Genomic DNA, 21,357 nt, shown 5'->3' with positions numbered 1-21,357 from the left:
GAAGGAATAGTTCAACAGTTTGGGAAGTAAGGCGCATTAGGTGTGAGGATATATATCACTCTCATGTCTATCTCCAAAAATCCATCTCCCAGCACCCCTGAAGCTCACTGATTAACATTTTGGATCTCATGTGTCGTCGTTGTTGTTTTGTTTTTTTTAATAGGTGTAAAAATGACAAGTTGTGGTTTTATGTGCCAAATCAATTCTTGGCCTAATGCAGTGATTGTTTTTTTTTTAAATGTACCCAAACCCTCTAAATCCACAAATTCTTATTTTTACACTTCAGGTTTTTTTTTCAGTGATTACAAGACATACTGTGCTAACTGGTGAACTGTAGAGGTCCTTATGGGCATGTGTTGTGTTTTTTTTCTTTGTTCTTTTTACTTTTGGACAGAGCTGGGCTAGTCATTTGGCCCCCGTTTCCGCTCTTTAAGCAAACCATATGTGTGAAAATGTGTCCGAAAAACCAGAATTCATAGGAAAAATGTTGTAAAACTCCTGGGGAATCCCTCTAACCTTATAATAAGCCTTATCAAGCATCAAATAATTAGTACGCTCCCTCCACCGCTATAAATGAGATTGCAGAACAGTGGCGTTATATTTGAGAGTGAGGTTTACATTCTCATCTAACTCTGAGCAAGAAAGCTAATGAGGCAATTTCCCAAAAATGTTGGAACTATTCCTTTCATTTGTCTCTTATATGAGGAGTTTGGTTGTGAAGTCTGACAATTGTGCCAAAAAAGCACACGTATAAAAAGGAAACAAGCTTCTGTGACATAACTAACCCGCTGATGTCAAATGGCTCCACAGCGCCACTGTTTGCCCCAGAAACCAGCGTTGTTGTTTGCCTGGCTAAGCTGCCAATCAATTCACTGCGGCAGGTTAAGGGTCACAGTCCACATTAGGACGGGGCCGCCCACTCTCTGCGGGGAGCATTTCCTGTGGTAGTCTGCATGCTGCTGCCAGTGGGAGGTCAAACACCAAGGGGCCAAAGGTCAAAGAGGGTGTACGTATTAAGGAAATTAGTTTCTCCCGCTCAGAATCCAAACATGCAAATATTCCCTTTGGAAAAATCTGATTTTTACCTTTTCGTATGCTCGTTCTCTATAATGGTTCAACTTCACCTGATCAAATATAAAGGCACAAAGCAGCACAGCAGAAGATATGTCACCTTAAGTAGGTAAATCTAAAATCACCCCCATGAGAACAACACATTCAGGGATGACTGGCATGTGGGAGTTATTTCTGAAGCCACAATATAAGAGATGCCTGAAGTCCACAAGAAATTCCTCACATTTTCAGCCTCTGAACAGAAATACACTGCTAAGTCATTTAGCAACTACTCATTGTTAGCTTTAAGGCAACGATGAGGGAAACAAGCTAATAAGACCACTTGTAATTAGCTGTGTACCACACAACCTGTGTGCCGAGTCACCCTTTTTCAGTCTGTTTCACGAGCATTGTCACTCCATTTTAGCCTCTTTATTATGTACTTTTTGGTTCTTAAATCTTAAACCTCGACCAGTCGGCACCTACAAATAGTGCCACAGACAAATTACCACAAGACACGGTTAATTTAAAACACAGTATTTTTTTAAAAACAACTTTAAAACCTGCAGTAAGTGATTTTTTTTTTGGCCACCTGGGGGCAGCGCAACAATCTGTAAGCGCAACACTGACACGTTATCAACTTTTGAGTCGGTATGGCTAACATGTTAGCAAACAGTTGCCCATTTACTCATCCGGCAGATGCGGAGCAACGTTAGCTTTCATTTGGAGTTGAGTTTCTGGCAACCCGGTGAATGTAAATCACATATTTGCTTTCCTTTTGGCTCTGTATTGGTCTCCTCGGTCTGTCAACATGTCGTTCCCCTACACAAATCTTAGGGGAAAAGTTAAGGATGAAGTTATTTTTTCATCTGTTATTCAGCAGCAGATCACATATTCAGAAAGTACAGAGCTGTAAAGTCGGAGGTGCTGCTGGTTCCACAAGTGTTTTCCCCATTCTCTATTCTCATCTCATTTTTTTTCTTTAATAGATATCCTTAATATTACTCAACATGGAAACACGGGACTTTCCTGGATATGTAATGACCTTACGGATTTTAGTTATGACCACCAGTTTTAATCCGTTTAACTTTGTTTGTAAGAAATCTGGTTTTGTCCACCATTTTGGCACGATGGATGAGTCTAAATACTACAATACCCATGTGCTTCGGGCGCCGATGCTATGGAGAAGAAGCCAGAGGCACGCATCAGAAAGGTAGAAAATTCAAAACGGCTTCGTGGTTGCAGTTGTTAAGAAAAGGTGACGCCATAACTGCTGAAGTCTATCAAGACAGACCAAAAACTTTAAAGTAAACTGATCAAAGCTGCAGATGTGTGTTTTCAGTTTTCTCAACACCATCATCCTTAGCCGTTAGCGGCTCATGTGACAGAATTTTAAACTCGGTGACTGGACGTTTCTTGGCGAAATGCACCTTGGGAGTCGTAGTTGATTTCTCAAGCTTCCACCCTCAACTTTTTCTTAATCATAGAACCAGATATTTTCTAATGCAGTTTTTAATCACTAGGACTGATGACTGAACCGGGCCAGTTTCACGCCGATCAAATCCGTTGAAGTGCTCCAACTGTGAATCATCTAACATCGTCTACGGGACTTTTGCTTCTTGAACCAGAGGTACCCATAATAGCTCCTGGAACGAATAGTTGCATTCGTTCCAGCACAGGAACTTCCCATGGATTAATATTAATGTAGGAAATATAGAAAATTTGCATTTGTCATTTCTGGCAGAGAGCAGATGTATGAGATCATGAAAATGTCTTTTGAAGACACAACTGGCTGCTGGATAACAGGTTAAAAAAAAAAATTAGAGATTTTCCCCCTAAGGTTTACATATGGAATATGACCAAATCACGGAGTAAAGCACAAAGTGCTGAGGGTCACAAATGGGGCTACAGGTCTCCACTGACCCCTGAGGGAAAAATCGGACTCTTTAGCTGCCAAATGCTCCGCTATGTTCACTTTGTCGGTTTGCTGTTTGGTGCTGAGCAGGTAGTGTACAGTGGTTTCACCAGTGCTTTTTTTTGCTGAAAACAGATGCCTGCTGGGGCCGAAAATGATGCTGATGAGAGAGGTGAGAGAGAGCAAAAATATATAGGCTGCACAGCCAGAAAAATGAGCTGAAAGACGCTTAAATATTAATAAAACATTTAAAAAAAACTTTGAAGAGCTGAGAGAAACTGCAGGTTTCTGTGATAATTCTCTGTGGGTAAAAATACTGATTAGTGCAACTTTAAATTTCAAAATCTGGCCAAAATAAAAATCATATGTTGCTCTTCCTGTACAATCCATAAAAAGGTAATAAATATCTTCGAAAGGCACAATAGATTGGTTGGTGAAATATTTTTCTCAAGTAAAGTACAGCCCGCTATTTCCGTGCGGCTCTGTGTTTGACACAAGGAGCCTGCAGCTTCTCACCAGTACATAAACGAAGTGCAAATGCCTGAAACAGCAGGGAGATAGTCTTTACAAATCAGCAACATGTGTAGCTAACACCGTTTAAGCAATCGCTTCACCTAAACCTCTGAAAGCATTATAGCATCGGTCGGTCAATTCACGAATGAAATGTCCCACTGAGAGAAGAAAAATCAAGCAATTGAAATATTTTCCCTTTAAAAATCTGCATGATCTAATTTAGATTGCTTGAAATTATTGGGTGATGGAAAAAGCTGTCTTGTAGATAGACACATATTAAATTCTAATCATCATGCAGTGAAAAAAATTTGATTTTTCTCCACAGCAGAGATTCCCGCTGTTGTAATTTACAGCAAACACTGTAAACAAAGTGCTACAACTTTCATAATGTTCATCACTGTCATCTCCATCTACGCCCAGGGTCCCCAGGCTCCAGTGGGGCCTGGGTCACACCTGGGGTCCTCATCGGGGAAGTTTATGGGCAAGGCTCTTTTCTGGTGGTGGTTGAGCCTACTGAGGAGATAATCCACCACTGTGGGGAACTGAGCCGACACGTCGACCCTCTCCTCTGGATCCTTCTCTATGTCAAACAGCATTACGGACTTCAGCGGATCCACCTTGGCGGGGTTTGACTCAGAGATGTTGTGGCCGGGCCGCGGGAACCAAATGTCACAGCCTGGAGGACATAAGATAAAGGACATTAGCAGCAGTGGTGGAAAGTACATTTACTCAAGTGCTGTACTTGAAGGTACTTATACTTATACTTATACTTAAGTATTTCCATTTTATGCCACTTTATACTTTTACTCCACTACATTTCAGAGGGAATATTATACTTTTTACTTTTTATCCTTGTGATTTCCAAGAGCCCACGGTGACATCTTTAAAATACTGGCTTTGACCGACCAACCATCCAAAACCCAAAGATATTTCATTTACTGCCATATAACATATAAAAATGACTTAAACAATTAACCGACAATTAATTTTTTCTTCCTTGATCGACCAATCGTCGCAGCTCTAGTTTCACCGGACACATTTCCCGCCTAAACTTCTCTGATAGTTTCATTAAAGAGGTAAAACTCTCGAATGTTTCATAAACAAGCAAAGATTTGCCCAAAGAAAAAAAAAACAAAAAAAACAATACCGATTGGGTATCAGAGCTTTGTTTTTTTCTTCTTTCCTCTCCCATTAATCTTCTCATAACCCCCCAGGTATATCTTTTCTTGTCTCTTTTGATACTTTAAGTACTTTCACTTAAGTAGAATTTTGAATGCAGGACTTTTACTCGGAATGGAGTATTTTTACAAAAATGTATAGGTACTTTTACTTGCTTTCCACTCCCCACTTAGACTAAACATGCCATTATGGGTGACAGAAGATACCGACCTGGGTAGCCAGTCAGCAGCTTCCAGTTTGAGGATCGAATGGCGGCGTGAATGGACACATTGAAGCCAGAGTTGGCCCAGGAGTTTCCGCTGACCACTTTAGCCAAAGCTAACTGATGCTCCCTGCCAGGACCTGCAGAGAGCAGAGGACAGAGCAGATCATGAAGGTCCTCCATCAAAAAAATAATAAATAGAAATTGCTGATGAAGATGATATTAGACTACAACTGGATACAGAATGCCCTGTGTAAGCCTACGGGTTGGTAGACTGGCACTTAATTTTAGTGCATACCTGGAAATCACACTCGGTGTCAAGTGAAGGTGTGAAAATAAATATATCTGTAAGAAAGACCTGTTTTTTCCCCTGTAAAATCAGCAGTGAAACAGCAGGAATTGAGTGGTTCAAAAAGTGCTATAACCAAAACAAATTCAAAACAATCCTTCTTTTTAAGCAGAAATTGTTTTATGTATGAATTTCCTCAAACACATGGTACTTTGGGGTTGGAAGAATGTGACAAATATGGTGGTAATGTGGTCGACTCAGCACCAGTCTTCCATGTCTGCCAAGCACAATGAATAATTTGCCATTACTGCAGTTGGGCAGATTTTAAAACAGTAAGCAAAGAAGGAACAAGGGCCACAGTTACCAACTGGCATCGTTTTATCAGTTTCACAAGGCAAAAGTAAATAATTTATCCTTGTTCTGATGGTGTCAAGAAATTTCTGTAGCCTCCTGCCATGAGCTATTTCTGTTCTTACGGAAAATGTCTCCCAGTAGGGAGCACACATGTCTACATTTAAAAAAAAAAAAAAAAAAAAAGAGGAGATCTGGCCTTGAGAGTATTCTCAGGTTCATTCCGTGGTTGACCCCAACAATATGGTCCTGATTAGACAGATTTGCAAGTAATTTTTGCCTCCTAACACGGTCAAAAACAAGTATTTCCTCATATTCTTTGCATATAGACAAATCCCCACCCACACAAAACCCACACTCCCATTAGAGCTCGCTTTACGGAGCTGATTCCACCACAGTGACATGACGGGAGAATTGAAACATTACTGATCTCAGCGTTTTTGCAACCACATGACAAAAGCTGCGACACTGAATTCTTCACTGATCGTTGCGCAAATGTCATGTGGGAATCTAATTGCTCTCACATGCATTACGCTGAGCTACTCAATGCAGAGCAGTCCCTGAACCAAACCTATCTAAGATCAGGCTTGCAAAGCTCAAATCCTTGCATAAGAATGAGGTGTTGACATCGTGCCAGAATCAGGTGCTAACACTGTTATGTAAGCAGGTAGGAGGGCTCTGCAAACATCAGGATTGGATTTATTTTGGGGGTCTTCTTCCACTCTAAATTCTTTACGGAAGGGGATTCAATCCCCAACAGTAAACCTGTCCATTTCTTGCATTGATTCTTCCCATGAGCACAGGACAAGAGTGCTTCAGTGCAGGCCTTGCTCATCTGGATCCATGGCAGGAGGATCCACAAACAGGCTCAAGACAAAGGAGGGAGGATAGGGGGAGGAAGTGTGGGAAGAAACCCTGAGAGAGCAGAGAAATCGCTAGAGGGACAGCGGAGGAGTACGGAGGGGAAATTTGGGGGTGATTTAGGGTTTGGGTCAAGTCCAGGGTTTCTCTCTCTCTCTCTCGACAAGCGAGAAATTCAGGGACCCCTCTGTAACCCAGTCGGGATCCCTCTTCTCACATAGAGCGAGAGCAAAGAAGAGGAACTTTGAAAAGCTACTTCAAAAGAGAGAAACATGAAAAGGGACACTGTCTTTTTATGAGCTAAACAGAGAAACCCAAAGAAGCATGAAGAGAGACTAAGAAGAAACGTGGAGAGCGAGGTTCCAAAGAGAGGCCGGGTTAATAGGAAAGAGGGAAAGAAAGAAAAGAGGAATCTCCGACTGGAATGCACTAAGTGAGGCTGGCTGTCACTGTGGTGGCTGACAATAAATATTCAAACATAAAACACGAGAGTGAAAGCTTGTAAAGCGGCAGTGTTGTTCTTTACTGGGTCCTCTTATCAGCTGAATGATTTACATGGTAATGACTAACAGTAAACTTGGAGGATAATTTGAGGACCACTGGCTTGAGCTGTATAAACAGTCGTGTCTCAAAAGTGCGATAGTGACTGGACTTTCAATAGACCTATTCATCAAACAGAGGCTGTTTGGATTTTTTCCCCAGTAGGTCTTGGCTACTTCTTTAGAGGAAAGAGAAAGTAAATTTACATTATTTTATTTATTTTCACTCACTGTACTTATTAATACTTTCATATTAAAAATGGATCAGGTTACTGTTTAATGTGAAAGGGGTTGCTTGTTCTGACGAACCCATAGAGAATTATCACACGACTCTGCCGTTCCTCTAAGCTCTATGGAGTGTTTTAGCTTCTTTCAGCTCATCGTTTTGGTTTTACGGCCTGAACCTTTTCATGTTTTGGTCTCCCGACTCCCATCAACCTCATTTACAGTTCGGCAGGGAGCTGTTTTCAGATAAACCTACAGACAGATAAAGTTAGCGACAAGCTAAAAAACAGAGATGAGTATTTAATAGCTTTAAGAGTCAGATATTTCCCTCAGGAGTTGGTGGAGACCAAAAACAGAGCTAAAAGGAGGGTAAATAGTCAACTTTTATTCACTGGGTGGCCAGTAAAAGTCACTGGCCACCCAGTGACTTTTATTTGGAATGATTATTCCAACTCATTCATTTGGAATAATCCTAACAAATGAATGATTATTTTAATCTGCATCTGCTGGATGTGTAAGTAAGCAACTGTTGCCTCCATGTCAACCGTATAATGGGATAATATGTCTATACTAATGCAAGCCTGCAAGCGAGTATCTTCCCCAGATCCCATCCACCAACTAGTAAAGAGGGCTTTATACTACACTTACGAAACTGCTTGTTGGATGGTTGAATAATTTTGGAAAGATACGAGAACGACACGTTGAATTGCTGTCATATAAACATAAACGGGGTGTGTATAAAAGGGCTTTACAGTACAGCGGATGAATACGAGTCTATGCAATACCTTTATGGTGGGTCAAAAGGTACACATCTGATCTCTTGAGGACCCATTATGTGCCAATTATGGTAGATCTGCAAAACATTTCAGCACAAAAATGTACTCCTCATATACCTCTAATATTTTTGAATGTATAACTAAGGTGCAGCATCTTCCACAAAGTAAGAAATAGTGGTCTCAGTGTGGGTCCCTGCTACCTCCTCAGAAATGGCAGTGGTTTGGTTTGCCTAATATTAAGTGGTTTAGACAAGAATGAGACCACTCCACTGTGTCTCACAAAGAAAGGCAGTCACAAGACCCATTTCCTGGAAACCTCCCTACAATCACAGAGTTTAAACTTTACGCACACACACCCCTGCCCTCAAATGTCAACGATCTCAGATTTCCACACTGTTGACTGATTACAGTTTAAACAGTGACTGATTACATTTAAAACCTTGTGTTATCAGGATTCCTCAGATGGAAACAGAACAACACCAATTTATGAGGTGCAGTAATCACAAAAACAAAACAAAAATGTGAGAAAAAATAAAGTTCATTGATAAAATATTTTCTTAAACAATTCAGATAAACTTTGTACACAGAAGAATTTTCATTCTAATTAGAGAAAGCCAATATTTATAAAAAGTGGCTAAACTGGACATCTACTGATGATAATCCAGACACCATGTGAGATCAGCCACAAACAGAATCAAATCCAACCAGAAACTCCTAATCTGCTCAAACAAATTTCAAACACTCATAATAAACATGACGTAGATTTCTAATAGGCTAATGTGAGTTTAGTCAAACGTTACGTAACATGCCATTATTGGGCCCCAGTCTTTTTTTAACTTGGGTCAATTGGACCTGCAATGTGTGGTGTTTGTGGATACTGGCTCAATGGAACTTTGACACTGGTGGCCATGTTGGGTAAAGAGATAGAGAACATTAGAAGAGAAGGAACACACATCCTACATTTTACAGAGAGGAGGAGAGGTTACAAGGTTTCCACCATCTCAACATCCTTTATCAAACTGTTGCCTTCATTGGCAGATAAATCATGGCTCAGAGGGTTTGAACCAGCCAGGAGTTTGCATTTTCTCCACGTGTCTGTACAGGTTTCCTCCCAAAGTCCAAAAACATACAGCTTATGTTAGCTGACGACTCTAAATTGCCTGCAGAGGTGAATGGATGTCTGTCTATATCCGCCAGCCCTGTGACAAACCGGTGACCTGCCCAGTGTGAACCCCTCCTCTGGCCCAGTCTGAGCTGGGAGGCTCTAGGCCCCGGCATCCATCTATACGTAGATAATGGGTAGATGGATGGATTTAAGATAGTGGTTCCCAACCTGGTGAGAGGTCACCAGATAATTAAAAGGACATCGTGTACAATCAGGAGGATCACTAAAGTCTTTAAGCTTCATCCTCTGGGAACCATGGATGTCTGTACAAATTTCATGCCAATCCATTTAAAGTAAAAATAACAACACCCGCACAGTCCACAACTTTTGAATTACTCTACATCCAATAACTTTAGAGATATTTCACTCAAAAGTACAAAAGCCAACCTGCTGGTGCTGTTAGAGAACGAGTCAGGAGATTACCAAAATCATTAGGATTCATCCGCTGGGGAACGTGAATGTCTCCAAAAAATGTGGTGGCAGTCCAGCAATTAAATTTTGACAGGATAAGATGAAAACTATGACCTGATGGTGGCCACGGAACAAGTCTGAGGATCTTACTGCTAATAATAATTGAACCTCTTCAGGCCTCTGTTAAACAGTCCTGGAAGGAAAAAAAAAAAAAAAAAATCGCTCTCTGGCTGAACTGCTCATATCCATAGTAAAGCCTTTACCTGAAATGAGAGGTCACAAGCAGACATTGTTCCATTTTTAGGAAGTTTCAAGTCGGAAAGGTTGGAAGACAATCGATTAAAATGCTCCCTATACGATTCTCCTGAAGGCTGAGTATACCGTTAAACATTATATACTGAAACTTTTTTGGTACTTTGATGTATCGTATGCACATTGAAAAATGCTCCATAACCTCATATTTAGACTTAATATCTGCAATTTCTCTGAACAAGTGACAAATTTGGTAGAATTTGGGGATGATTTTGCTCAGTTCCAGTACGGTTTCATTTGCTTAAAGATGTTTTTTGCAACACAGATACACAAGACATGTATCAGAAACAGGATACAAACTAAATTTCCAGAGCAAGCCGATTAACATAGAGAAGTGAAATGATCTCAGCCTATTAGCAGGCTTTGCTACTATGAATATGTCCGACAGTGAAGTGATGGGATCTCTGCAGCTTGTGTGTGCCAGTGGTTTGGATTTCACAAATTCGTATTTCAAAATTCGTGTCAAAATTCTCTCCTTAGCAGGTCTGGGTGAGAGCATAGACAGTATACTGTACATAAAACACACACTCAAACAACCCAGGACAGTTAGGGATTCTGACTTCAAATTTGTCCAAAGAAGAGAGTAGTTCATATACTTATGTGCAGACCTGAAAAGAGTCATCTTTTTCAAGCAATCATGGCAAATATTGTCATTGCAGCTTCTTACTGTTTAATATCAATGTGAACTGAAAATCTTTGAGTTTTGGCCTGTTGGTTGGAAAAAACTAAACATCTCTTTAGGCTTTGTTGTGATGGACATTCTTCCATGAACTTATTAACTGAGAAAAACAATCTGCAAATTATATATATGTGTCATTAGTTGCAGTCTTCTTATGTGTTCTGATGAGAATGAATTCCTGATCTATGAAACGTGAACTTACATGGAGCGATATCATTATACAGAGGGTCGATGTTGTGCAGCAGCTCCAGTCTGGGTGAGGCGAACCCTTTGCTGTAACATAAAAGCAAAGTTACTCTAAAACATATCAATACACAACCAACAGACACATGCACAAACGCGCACACGCGCACACACACCACAATGTCTGACTCATGCACTGTAAAACCCACTGGGAACTGTAAATCTGAACCAGCTGGCCGATGTTCACCAGGCAGTCATATGCTCTGACCGCACTCCACCACAGAAAAAAACGCACCGCTCTCACTGACCACAGGTCTGATAACATAAACTAAAATAACTCTCACTCTCTGCTGCCTGCCTACTGTTATGGTTTCATTTCGTTTTGATTTCACTGGCCGAGCTGTCAGGCCGCTGTTTTCTGCAACAGGCGAGCCAATTAAACACAAAATGAAACTGTAAAGCAGTGAAAATAAACAGCAGTTTGTGCCCTATTCTGTTGTGCAGCTCACACGGCAACGCCAGCAGGCAGCGGTCAGCTGACGTGCGTCAGCCAATCGAGTCAAGTGGAGGCTGTGAGTAGTAGTTTGCGGTCCTGGCTAAGCCTAGATTTTCTGCTGGGAGTCTGCTGTAGCCCTCAATTTCACCTCCTTCATTGTGTCCACATTTAGTTTACAAATATAATGTGTCAGTCAAACAGGACTCAGCGACAGCTTGTGCGATGACCTGTGCACAAACTAAATTGGAAAATACATCTGTGCCAACAGCTTCATATGACAGTATCAAAGTTTCTCTGCAAAGTTCTCCAAACAATAGAAATTCAAAGAAACAATTTAATATATTACGTATAAAATAATTACAACATCTCAGGTATGTTGCGACATAAAAGAATTTGTAGCAAAACCAATTAGCTGATCCACAAGTAGGCTTTCCTAGTTCTGAGAGGCAGAGGTGGGGATAAGGGAAAAAACAGAGGGATGGAGGACTACAGATTTGTGTGAGAATGACTGATGGAATTTCCTTCTCTTTGAGCTCCCATTGCCACAGTAACAAAGGGCTTATTGAAGGAGCAGGAGCTCCTACGAGAAAAAGACGCTGGGTCAGGGAGACAGGCAGAGGGAGTTGGAGCTAGAGCGCATGGGGGGAAGGATCGGAAAGAGGCACAAAGAGAGGGCTGGCTGTCAAACTCAAGAGCTGGTATCGCTCACGCTCTAAACGAAGGGCCACAGGCTGATCTGCCACCCAAGCAACATTCTCAGCTGGGAATTCAAGACCCAGATCTGCGAAAAATCGTCGGCCCAGTTCACCTGATTGTGTTCCACATGTTGAATCCATCCAGGGGTTTTGTGGTGTTGGTGCGCCCTCCTGCCACGCCAACGAGTGTAGGCAGCCAATCAGAGATGTGGATCAGTTCGTGGTTGACGGTTCCGGGTTTTTTCAGTAGGGGGCTGGAGACAAATCCGACTCCCCGGACCCCACCTTCCCACAGTGACCACTTCCTCCCCCGCAGTGGCCAGTTGCTGCCGCCGTACAGTGTCTGACCTCCGTTATCTGTCAAACAACCAGAGGGACCAAATGTCATGACACCAGGAGAGAAAAGACAGATGGATAAGGGATTTTAGATAAAGATAAAGGCATAAAGATGACTGAGAGGTCTGGGGATGTGTCAGTGTACAAGGGTCGACACCACATTGGCCCCACGTAGAACCCAAACTGAACATTTAAATCAAATATTTCTGCTATTTCCAATATTTCCTGCGAATTTCCCATACAGCACATTCCAATAAATAACAACGATTAAATTCATTTATAAAGCACTTTTCTAGACAGAGTTATGAGTAAAAGAGAGTTTTAAAAAGTGATTTAAGAGATGCTGCAGAATTGGATAAATGAAACAGATGAGGAAAGCAGAGTGGTGCAGCCTGTGGAAATATTGTTTTTAGGTGTTGGTTTTACCCCAAGCAAACATTTTGTCTTTCCAGGCAGAAAGTAAACACCTGTGAGATCATGAAAATACCTTTGAAGATGCAAAAATGATGTTTGTCTGTACCAAAGCTCATGGCAATCCATCCAAAAGTTCTTGAGACAATTTACTCAAAACTACAAATGTCAACCTCATGGTAGCCTTTGATGAAAAGTCACAGGCTAATCAAAGTCTATGGGATTTTTCTTTTGGGAACAATGAATGTTTGTACAAAATTTGGTACCAATCCATCCAGTAGATGTTGAAATATTTCACTTGATAATTAAAACTCTGACCTGCTTGCGGAACTAGATGAAAAGCCAGGGGCTCAGCAAAGTCGTTACGCTTCATACTCTGGGGACCAAGAATGTCTGTAAAAAAAAATTTCATGGCAGACCAATCCAATAGTTTGCGAAATATTTTAATAAAAACCAGATATCTCAACCTTACGGTGGCGTTAGAGGAAAAATATAGGGATCGCAAAAGTCAGCACGTTTCATCTTCTGGGGACCATGAACACCTGTAGAAAATTTTAATAGTAATCCCTCCAATAGTTGTTGAGATATTCCAGTCTGGACCAAAGTGGTGGTCTGACCAACACTGCCACCCACAGAGCCACAGTTAGCATGGATAAAAACAAGTGATCTAAGACGTTAAGCAAATACAGCAATGTTCATGCATTTGTCTCCCCTGCTAGACAGATACTCCCGCATAACATTCAACCATTACACAAGTGCACAAACAGGCAGTGAGGCTGACTGTCATCCCAATATGTCAGGTCCAGTATAAACACACTTGACCAATCGCATCCAGCCAGGGCTCCCTTTTCAGCGGGAGAGTGTCATGCAAGTCAAGGAAGTAGTCTGTGCCGATCCCCGAACTGTTCTGGAAAAGACCGTCTGCTCCTTAATGCCTTTTCAAGCTGCTTTGGCTCTCCGCAGGCCGGTTCTCTCTTTCCTAGCCCCCCCCCCCACAACTTTCACTGCTTCTCCCTCGCTCATTTGATTACAGTAAAGTCTCGGTGAGGCAGTCAGTTCGCAGAACATTTCATCATAAATGAAACAAGTTCAGGGCTCATTTCTTTCCTGTTTAGCCTGACACATGTGGGTCAATAATAACAGCCCGGCCAAGAAAATTTAAAATAATAATCTGGAAAGTCGACTAATTAAGCCACATATTGACCTCAGTCGGATAACTATTTTCGGTAAGGGACTGATTATTAATTTATAAACTATATTCTGGTCACATCAGAGATTACGTAACCAGTGCATTACATTTACAGGGAAGCAGCGAGTTTTTTTTTTTGAGTCTTTTTCCTCAGCTTCAAATCAGCAGAGTCAGTGTCTGCAGAGCATATGGCTGGCTGAATCCTCCGAGTCAGAGCCAACCAGATTCGTGGAAGAACAATGAAATAGGCCACCTACTGCAGCCCACCACAAATATAAAAACCTCGCACTTTACTTTCACAGCATTGTTCCTGTCTTCTAATAACCCTTTAAAACCCCCCAAACCCCCTAAAAATAACCCTAAAAGCAGTTACCTACTTCAGATGCAATTCATTATAAGTTCCACATGTGGAAACCAGTGAGTAGGCACATTGTTTTAGCTTCATCTTGGCCTGATTGTGTTCTTCATCAAAAGATTTATAAGATGGATATTTTTCAATATTCAACAGAACTGAGACTCCAGTGGTCTATTTGAAGACATGAGTCAACTGAGGTCTCCCTTCTTTCTGTAAATCTCCATGTCCTGCTCCACAGCGATCCAGACACTGAACAAAAACCCCAGTTAGAACAAATACAACAACACACTGCTCTCTAGTGGACATAGAGTATTACAGTGGCCTTTTTTTTTTTTCCAGTGTAACCAGCCCGGAATTGGTGGAGAATGACTAAAAATCACAACTATTGCAAACACCAAACACGCAAGGCAGATCGTGAGACAACGGACCCCTCGACACAGACATGTAATAGAAACCCCCACCCCTGCCGCATAGGAGCAAGACACCCAGACCGAAAGAGACGCAAACGACTACAAAAGTCTGATGCAAGGATAATTGCTATTTCTCTCCCATTCTTCATCATGTCGTGTAATATAATGTCATGTAACGCTCTTATGCATTAATTCAATAAACCGGTCATTAAGCTGTTACCTGAACTTCTTTTGAGCCGGGGCTTTGGCCCAAAACTGGCTTTGATTCTCACAGAACGTGTGGTTTTCTGTCTGCAAACATTAAATGTAATTGCTCTTTGCTTAGCATACACTGATTTGGTTTCCATTATGGCACACTATAAAAGAATCCAGCAGGAAAAAAACATAAAAGCTGCGGAAAAATATTTTAACAACACCTGACTATCCTAAAACGCGACTTCTCTTTGCAGGTTTCCAGTGAAACGGTAGAAGTTTGCTGTGATGAAGAATGACATCTTAAAACTAGCCACTAGCCTAGTTTGATATTTGAAATGACACTGGCATCAGCTGGACAGGTCTGGTGTTGATACTGAATGAGAAAGCCTAAATGGAATAAATACTATATATCTGTTTACATTACTTGTTTTATTTAAGCATGGGCTCTTCATTTAAGAAGTTGTTTTTGAAATAACAAGTGTTTATTTCTACCAAGTAGATCCCGTTATAGACGTTCATCGTATGTTTGACGATCATACTGACCACGGTTCAAATCCCGGCCGTGACAGAAACACTGTGGTTTATCCGGCGCCTCAGTGCAGAAACGTACCTGTCGAGAACACAAGCACCGCGTTGTCCCAGAGGCCACCCCGCTGCAGAGCCAGGGTGATGTTGCCCACCGCCTCGTCCATGGCCGACACCATGCCGGCGTAGAGCCTGCGATGCGGGTCTTTGATGAAACTGTAAGGGGCCGTGTAGCGCTCTGGGACCTCCAGGGGTGAGTGGACCGCCTGCAGCGCCACGTAGAGGAAGAGCGGCTGACAGATAAAGAGGACAAATATGTGAAGACTCGTCTCTGTGACTTCCTGTTGTGAACTCAAACAACCATACGATCCCAACTTGCGTTTATAGAGTCAACAAGGCCAGAGGCCGCAAGGCTTTGAGGCTGGTTTTTGTCCCAAAATGCCAAAATTATTCGAAATGAGACTTTTTTTTGATACACCCGCTTGTTCTGAAACTTACATGTTCACTATCTAAAAAAAGATAACAATCAATTTCCATACTTGGCAATTTATTTCGAGATTGTCTTGAGGGACCTGTTGAAATTAGCATAAGGCCGGACCGATAATTGAGTGACACACCTGTGAGAATGTGTTGCACCTGAACTCAAACTCCGAATGCGGCAGCCAGACTCCTCACTGGTACCAAGAAGAGAGAGCACATCTCCCCTGTGCTGGCCTCTCTTCACTGGTGAACAGTGAAGTGCAGGATTGATTTTAAGAGTCTTCTATTTGTTTGTAAAGCGCTGCATGGACTGGTTACAGCTCTGAACTCCTCGTCCCCTATTCAAATTTCCAGACCCCTCAGATCTTCAACCAATAACACACAACCAGTTACACTCAACAGGTGGCCAAGCATTTTCCATTGTTGGCCCTAAACTGTGGATCAGTTTGCCATTTACAGTTAGATCTTTTCCCGCCACTGATATCTTTAAAACCCATCTAAAGACCCGTCTCTTTTCTTTGGCCTTTTAACAGTCATCATGAAGACATGGCTTTTGTTTGTATTGTACTTGTTTTTTCTGCGCAACGCTGTTGTGTTATGACTTTATACTTTTTTTTTTTTAAGTTACTTATTCATATCTTATTTATATCGTTTTTATTTGATTGTAATCAAACAATGTCCTAATTTCTTCTCTTTGAAAAGCACTTTGGTCAACATTTGTCGTTTTTTTGTCGTTTGTTGCAGTTCACAGAAGAAACAAAAATTGTGATAGATTTTGGAGGATGGTGAGCAGCCTGGAAGATCTTGGAAAACAAAAAAATTGGATTTTGAAAAAACATTCCCTTTTTTTCAAGTTTAAAAGGGAGACTATGTAACTTTTAAAAATAAAGAAATAACACATTATTATTTTTAAGAGGAAAAACGTGTTAATTCCTAAGCAGTAAGATGCACCATTGTTCAGTACAGTCAGGTGGAACCTGGGAACTTATGGTTGCTAATGTTACCTATTGTCAGCAAACTGTAGATGGATATAGCTGGATATAACAGACATTACCAGTTTTCTGACTTTATGATTCTTTTATCCTAAAACTGCCACGTAGGCCTGTTTTGAGTTAGCCCCTCATGTATTAGCATACATTCAGGTCACAGAGCTAACCGTTGGGTTTTCTGAAAGCTAATTAACCGGCGATGTTTGAAAAACCCACAAGGTTTTTCAAAAACATCCATTGTTGCTCTGTGGGTATCTCCTGAATCCTTAAAGGGTCTTCGAACCTTCTGGCTGAAAAAATACTCCATCTGCCACACGAAAAACACGTTTTTCAGCCCCTCTCCTAAGTTGTGACTCTGTCTCCTGTCCAGGTAGCCGGCAGGCTGCCATCTTTGGCAGAGGTGCAACCTGGGATATGGGTTAAAAACCTTTTTTATTACTCAGTGGATGGAATATTTTTTCATCCAGATGGTTGGAAGAGTCTTTGGGGAATCTAGAGATACACTCAGAGCAACAGTAGGTGCTTTCAAACGACCTCCTGGGTTTTTCAAACAAATCAACGCTTACTTACCTCTAATACTAAGTATGGAAACAGACCGGTTCCATATGTTATTTAAAGCGAGCTTCCATAACTACTGCTGAACAGCTGCCACTGTGGCCAGAATAATGCTAAAGGTAAAACAGTGTAACACTAGCACAGGTAGGGAGAGAACGTTCTCTTACATTAGCCATCATAGGCTACGGGATTTACTGTTGAGTTCAACTTTTCATTTGTACGACAAGTACACGTGTGGCTTCTTCTTTAAAACGTTGCTCAGTATTGCTGCCATTGATGCTTGTCGACTTACGTATTCTCTCATTTCCTGTTAGTACAAAATGGCAAAGTACACAGGTTTCTTGTACACCAGCAGCGAAAACAGTATACCATGAAAATCAGCATGTAGTACTTACTGTATAGTACCACTGTGTAGTATTTAAATGGAGCACAACTAGAGACTGTCTCAGATGAGAAATAACTCCAGGCGTCTTCTCTATCTAGGTAACAGTTTACTGAAGTTCACTGGATGATTCAAATCAGGTTTACTGCTCTACATGGTGACTGTGTGTGTGTGTGTGTGTGTGTGTGTGTGTGTCACCTTGTTCGGGTTGTGTTTTTCAATGATGCTGATGGCCCTCTGGCTGAGCAGCTCGGTTGAATAAACGCCTTTGTATCCCGCGGCGACCTCCTCTCCTTCCCTCAGGTCCAACGCACAGCGGGTCAGGTTCAGAGCAGAGATGCGACTGCAGCGCACATGGGTGTAGTACTCCTCGCTGCCTGTCAGGTAGCCTGGGGGCGGGAATGAACCCAGATCTAAACAAGGGCGTCATTCCCACCTTTAAAATTCCTATTTTTGTCCCCATCACTCTCACAGTTTGAGTTTGATTCACTCACTAAAAGACCAGTAAACCGTGTCCTCTTACAGTCCAGCCACCAGAATCCAGAATAGAGAAGCTCTATTAGGATTTACGAGCAGTAGCGAGCGACTTGTTGACATTTTTTGCCCTGGATTTGGCCTCTCAGGCAGAAAACGAGCTTCCCTGCCTTTCTGGTGAAGGTCGTTGGGGCTGTAAGCAGCTTGTGAGCAAGACTGCAGATACTACCCAGGGTTGACAGAAATCTATACTGTATATGCTTATTTTTTGGTATGCTAACCAATTCAATCAAAATTTATTATTTGTTAGATGATATAAATTTACATAAATGGAGAAAATGAACATTTACATTACCTGTATAACACTACGAAAGTACAGTAAAAATGACTGGAACTGGAACTGTTCTCTCTGTTTGTGTTTATTCAGTCATATACAAACCAAAATATGTGTCAAAGCCCCGGCGTGTGGGCAGGCAGTCCTTCTTGTACATGCCCAGGTGCCACTTGCCCACCATGTTTGTGGCGTACCCCGCCTCCTTCATCAGCTGGGGCAGCAGCTTCTCGTCCAGAGGCACACAGTACGGCTGACAGGGCCAGATGATCTGGTGCTGCATGCCCGTGTGAATCTGTGGAGGACGCGGGTCAGAGGATGAGGACATGCTGACGGGGAATAAATACGCCCTGCGCTGAAAATGGTACGAAGCAAAGAGGGAACTAGCAGGCGGTGCGGTGATAATGGTGCAAATGGAAGTTTCAAAATAAATGTCCTGAAGTGAGGCAACCCTCTCCCCTTGTTCTACTTTCCGTCAGTGTCCGAATTAGGTTCTCTAAGTTATACCCTGGAGTCTACAGCAGGAGGTTGTTATGATGCAGCGGAGGCTCTTTAAGTATGAATTGCCTTATTATTACATTCATATTTAAAGCAGAGGCGATCACAAAAGCGCAATCATTGAATGGAAATTATGATTCAAGAAACACTGATTGAAATTCTCAAATTCACAGCTGATTTTTACACAGCACTGTTTGCATTTCTTGTTGCTTTCACACAGAATTCATTTCTCTTCAATTATACAATATCTTCAACTGACCCAGTGATGCCCCGGGTAAGTCTTGGTGATTATAAGGCATGACACTGCTTTTTTAATGATACGTTTTGGTCTCAGATGACGTTTATCAATATGCTCATTGTGTAAAAGCTCGGTTTTTTGTGGTTGTTTGCTATTTGACTTCCCAACAGGAAAAACATTCAAAAACGGTAACTTCCCTTAATATTGACTGAAGAGTAAATGCAAAATTCTAAATTCACGTTTTAATGCAAGAAATATTCCCACTGCTATTCTTATTTGTTATTTTTTACTTTGCTACCTCACTCTATGGACTATTAACCATAATTTCTTTATGACTGAGGACAAGTTATTGCTACAGATACATTACCATTTTTCAAAAACACACAAGCGTTACAGTTGTTGGGTTCATGACAAAAAGGCGTCATATTATTAGAGTCTGACAGAAGATTTGAACAATTTATGAAGGTTTGATTTGGCAGCCTGATGTTGCTTTTTATCTGTTTTGGTTTTGGAAGATGTAACTTAATCCTACATTTGAGAACTGATACAACTGTATCCAGTGGTGGAAAGTAACTAAGTAGTAACTACTTAAGTACAATTTCGAGGTACTTGTACTTTGCTTGACCGATTCCATTTTATGCTACTTTACACTACATTTCTCAGGCAACTATTGTACTGTTTCTTCCACTATATTTATCTGACAGATGTAGTTGCCAGTTAATTTACAGATTAACATTGTCTCCCAACCTTTTTGGCCTGTGACCCCTCACATAAAAAACAGTGTCAGTTTCGGCTCATTGTCTTCTTTATTCAAGCGCAAATAGGTAAAACTGTCCAATATTTCACCAAAAAACAAAAACAAAAAAAACAACAAAGATTAGAGAAGCGCTGAAAAAAAAGAATATAAATTTGTGTAGCAGAACTCTGTTTTTTCTTCTGTCGTAGCACATTCATCATAAAATGACCCAGAATGTGTCTTGTTTTTCTAGCTAACTGTATATGAAGGTGTTAAAACCAGCTCCACTTCCAGCAGCTACAACAATAAAATGCTGCTTTGATGCATCAGTCGTAACAATCGAACAATGTCAGATATAATAGCACACAAGTGGATCCTGTGTCCAAATGCAGTTTCAAGATCTCAGCTGTTCTAGTTCAGACTGAGCTCATTTGTTTTAAAGGTGTGTTTTATCAAGCTGCCTCCATTTTTACTGCGTGTCAAGTAGTGTAAACACACACAGAGCGCCTCGGCAGGTCTCACCTGGTACCTCCCGGTCATGAGCTGGTTCCTGGACGGGGTGCACAGAGGCTGGACGTAGTAGTTCTCCAGCCGGACTCCTCTGGCCGACAGCTTGTCCAGGTTCGGAGTCCTGATCTCCGAGCCGTGGTATCCGACATCATACCAGCCGAAGTCATCGGCCAGGATGAACACGACGTGGGGCTGCCGAGCCGCTGAGACCGGAGGAAAACTGAGAATAAACCCGGCGATCACGAGTGAGTAAAGCGACTGTCCGTCATCCATGGCCGGTTCCCTTCTCGAACAGCTGCTTCAGTCGAACAAAATCAACGACGAAGTCGGCCAGGCTTTGTCTGAAGGTAGAGGAACATGGCTGACGTGAGGCTGAGCAGCGCGGCGCCGCACCAGACGTCTTATTTTGATCAAAAATACAACCAAGAATTGCAGAAGTTAAACCGCGACTGCTCGTCACTTCCCTGTTCCGCAGATTGAAAACACTGCCTCAGCCGCAGCAGCCAATCAGATGACTGGAAAAACAACGAATCACGTGAATGTACGGAAGCCCAGTATGTTTGCGTTTGTACGTGTGCGTGCGTGCGTGTGTGTGTGTTTGGATTTGTTGCTTGTTTGGTTGTTGTTTTTGGTTTTTTTGGTTTGGTTTTTTTTGCTTGTTTTTTGCTTGTTGTTGTTGCTTTTTTGTTTGGTTGGTTTTGTTGTTTTTGTTTGATTTTTTTGGTTTTGTTGTTGATGGTTATTTGTTTGTTTGGTTTTTGTTAGGAAATGTTTTTTTGTGTTTTTATAGGGTGAAAAGAGTAATGTGGGTCACTTTTTGCAAATATATTTTCACCAATATCGACCCCCCCCCCCCCACACACACACACACCATTCTGACATCACAGAGGTGTTTTCTAATG

General features: G+C 41.6%; 1 protein-coding gene across 1 annotated transcript; it reads right to left on the bottom strand.

Moving 5' to 3' along the window:
• Positions 1-3,141: 3,141 nt before the first annotated feature.
• Positions 3,142-20,966, bottom strand: arsb (arylsulfatase B). The gene is made up of 8 exons (XM_040156888.1): positions 20,468-20,966; positions 18,582-18,768; positions 17,867-18,057; positions 15,348-15,555; positions 11,955-12,198; positions 10,670-10,740; positions 4,868-4,999; positions 3,142-4,154 (listed from the first exon to the last, which is right to left on the bottom strand). The coding sequence occupies exons 1-8, from the start codon at positions 20,726-20,728 to the stop codon at positions 3,889-3,891; spliced, it is 1,560 nt and encodes a 519-aa protein (XP_040012822.1). The 5' UTR covers positions 20,729-20,966; the 3' UTR covers positions 3,142-3,888.
• Between the last annotated feature and the right edge of the window lie 391 nt (positions 20,967-21,357).

Source organism: Xiphias gladius, chromosome 20 (genome assembly GCF_016859285.1).
Source record: "Xiphias gladius isolate SHS-SW01 ecotype Sanya breed wild chromosome 20, ASM1685928v1, whole genome shotgun sequence".
Taxonomy (NCBI): Eukaryota; Metazoa; Chordata; class Actinopteri; order Istiophoriformes; family Xiphiidae; genus Xiphias; species Xiphias gladius.
The sequence above is the reverse complement of the archived record's forward strand: the minus strand, read 5'-3'. Positions and strand labels throughout refer to the sequence as shown.

Coding starts and splice junctions, on each gene's coding strand:
- arsb (XM_040156888.1), bottom strand. CDS start 20,728: ATGGATGACGGACAGTCGCTTTACTCACTCGTGATCGCCGGGTTTATT. Junction 18,769..20,467: donor TCATGACCGGGAGGTACCAG/GTGAGACCTGCC, acceptor CGTCCTCCACAG/ATTCACACGGGCATGCAGCA. Junction 18,058..18,581: donor GGGCTTTGACACATATTTTG/GTTTGTATATGA, acceptor TCCCGCCCCCAG/GCTACCTGACAGGCAGCGAG.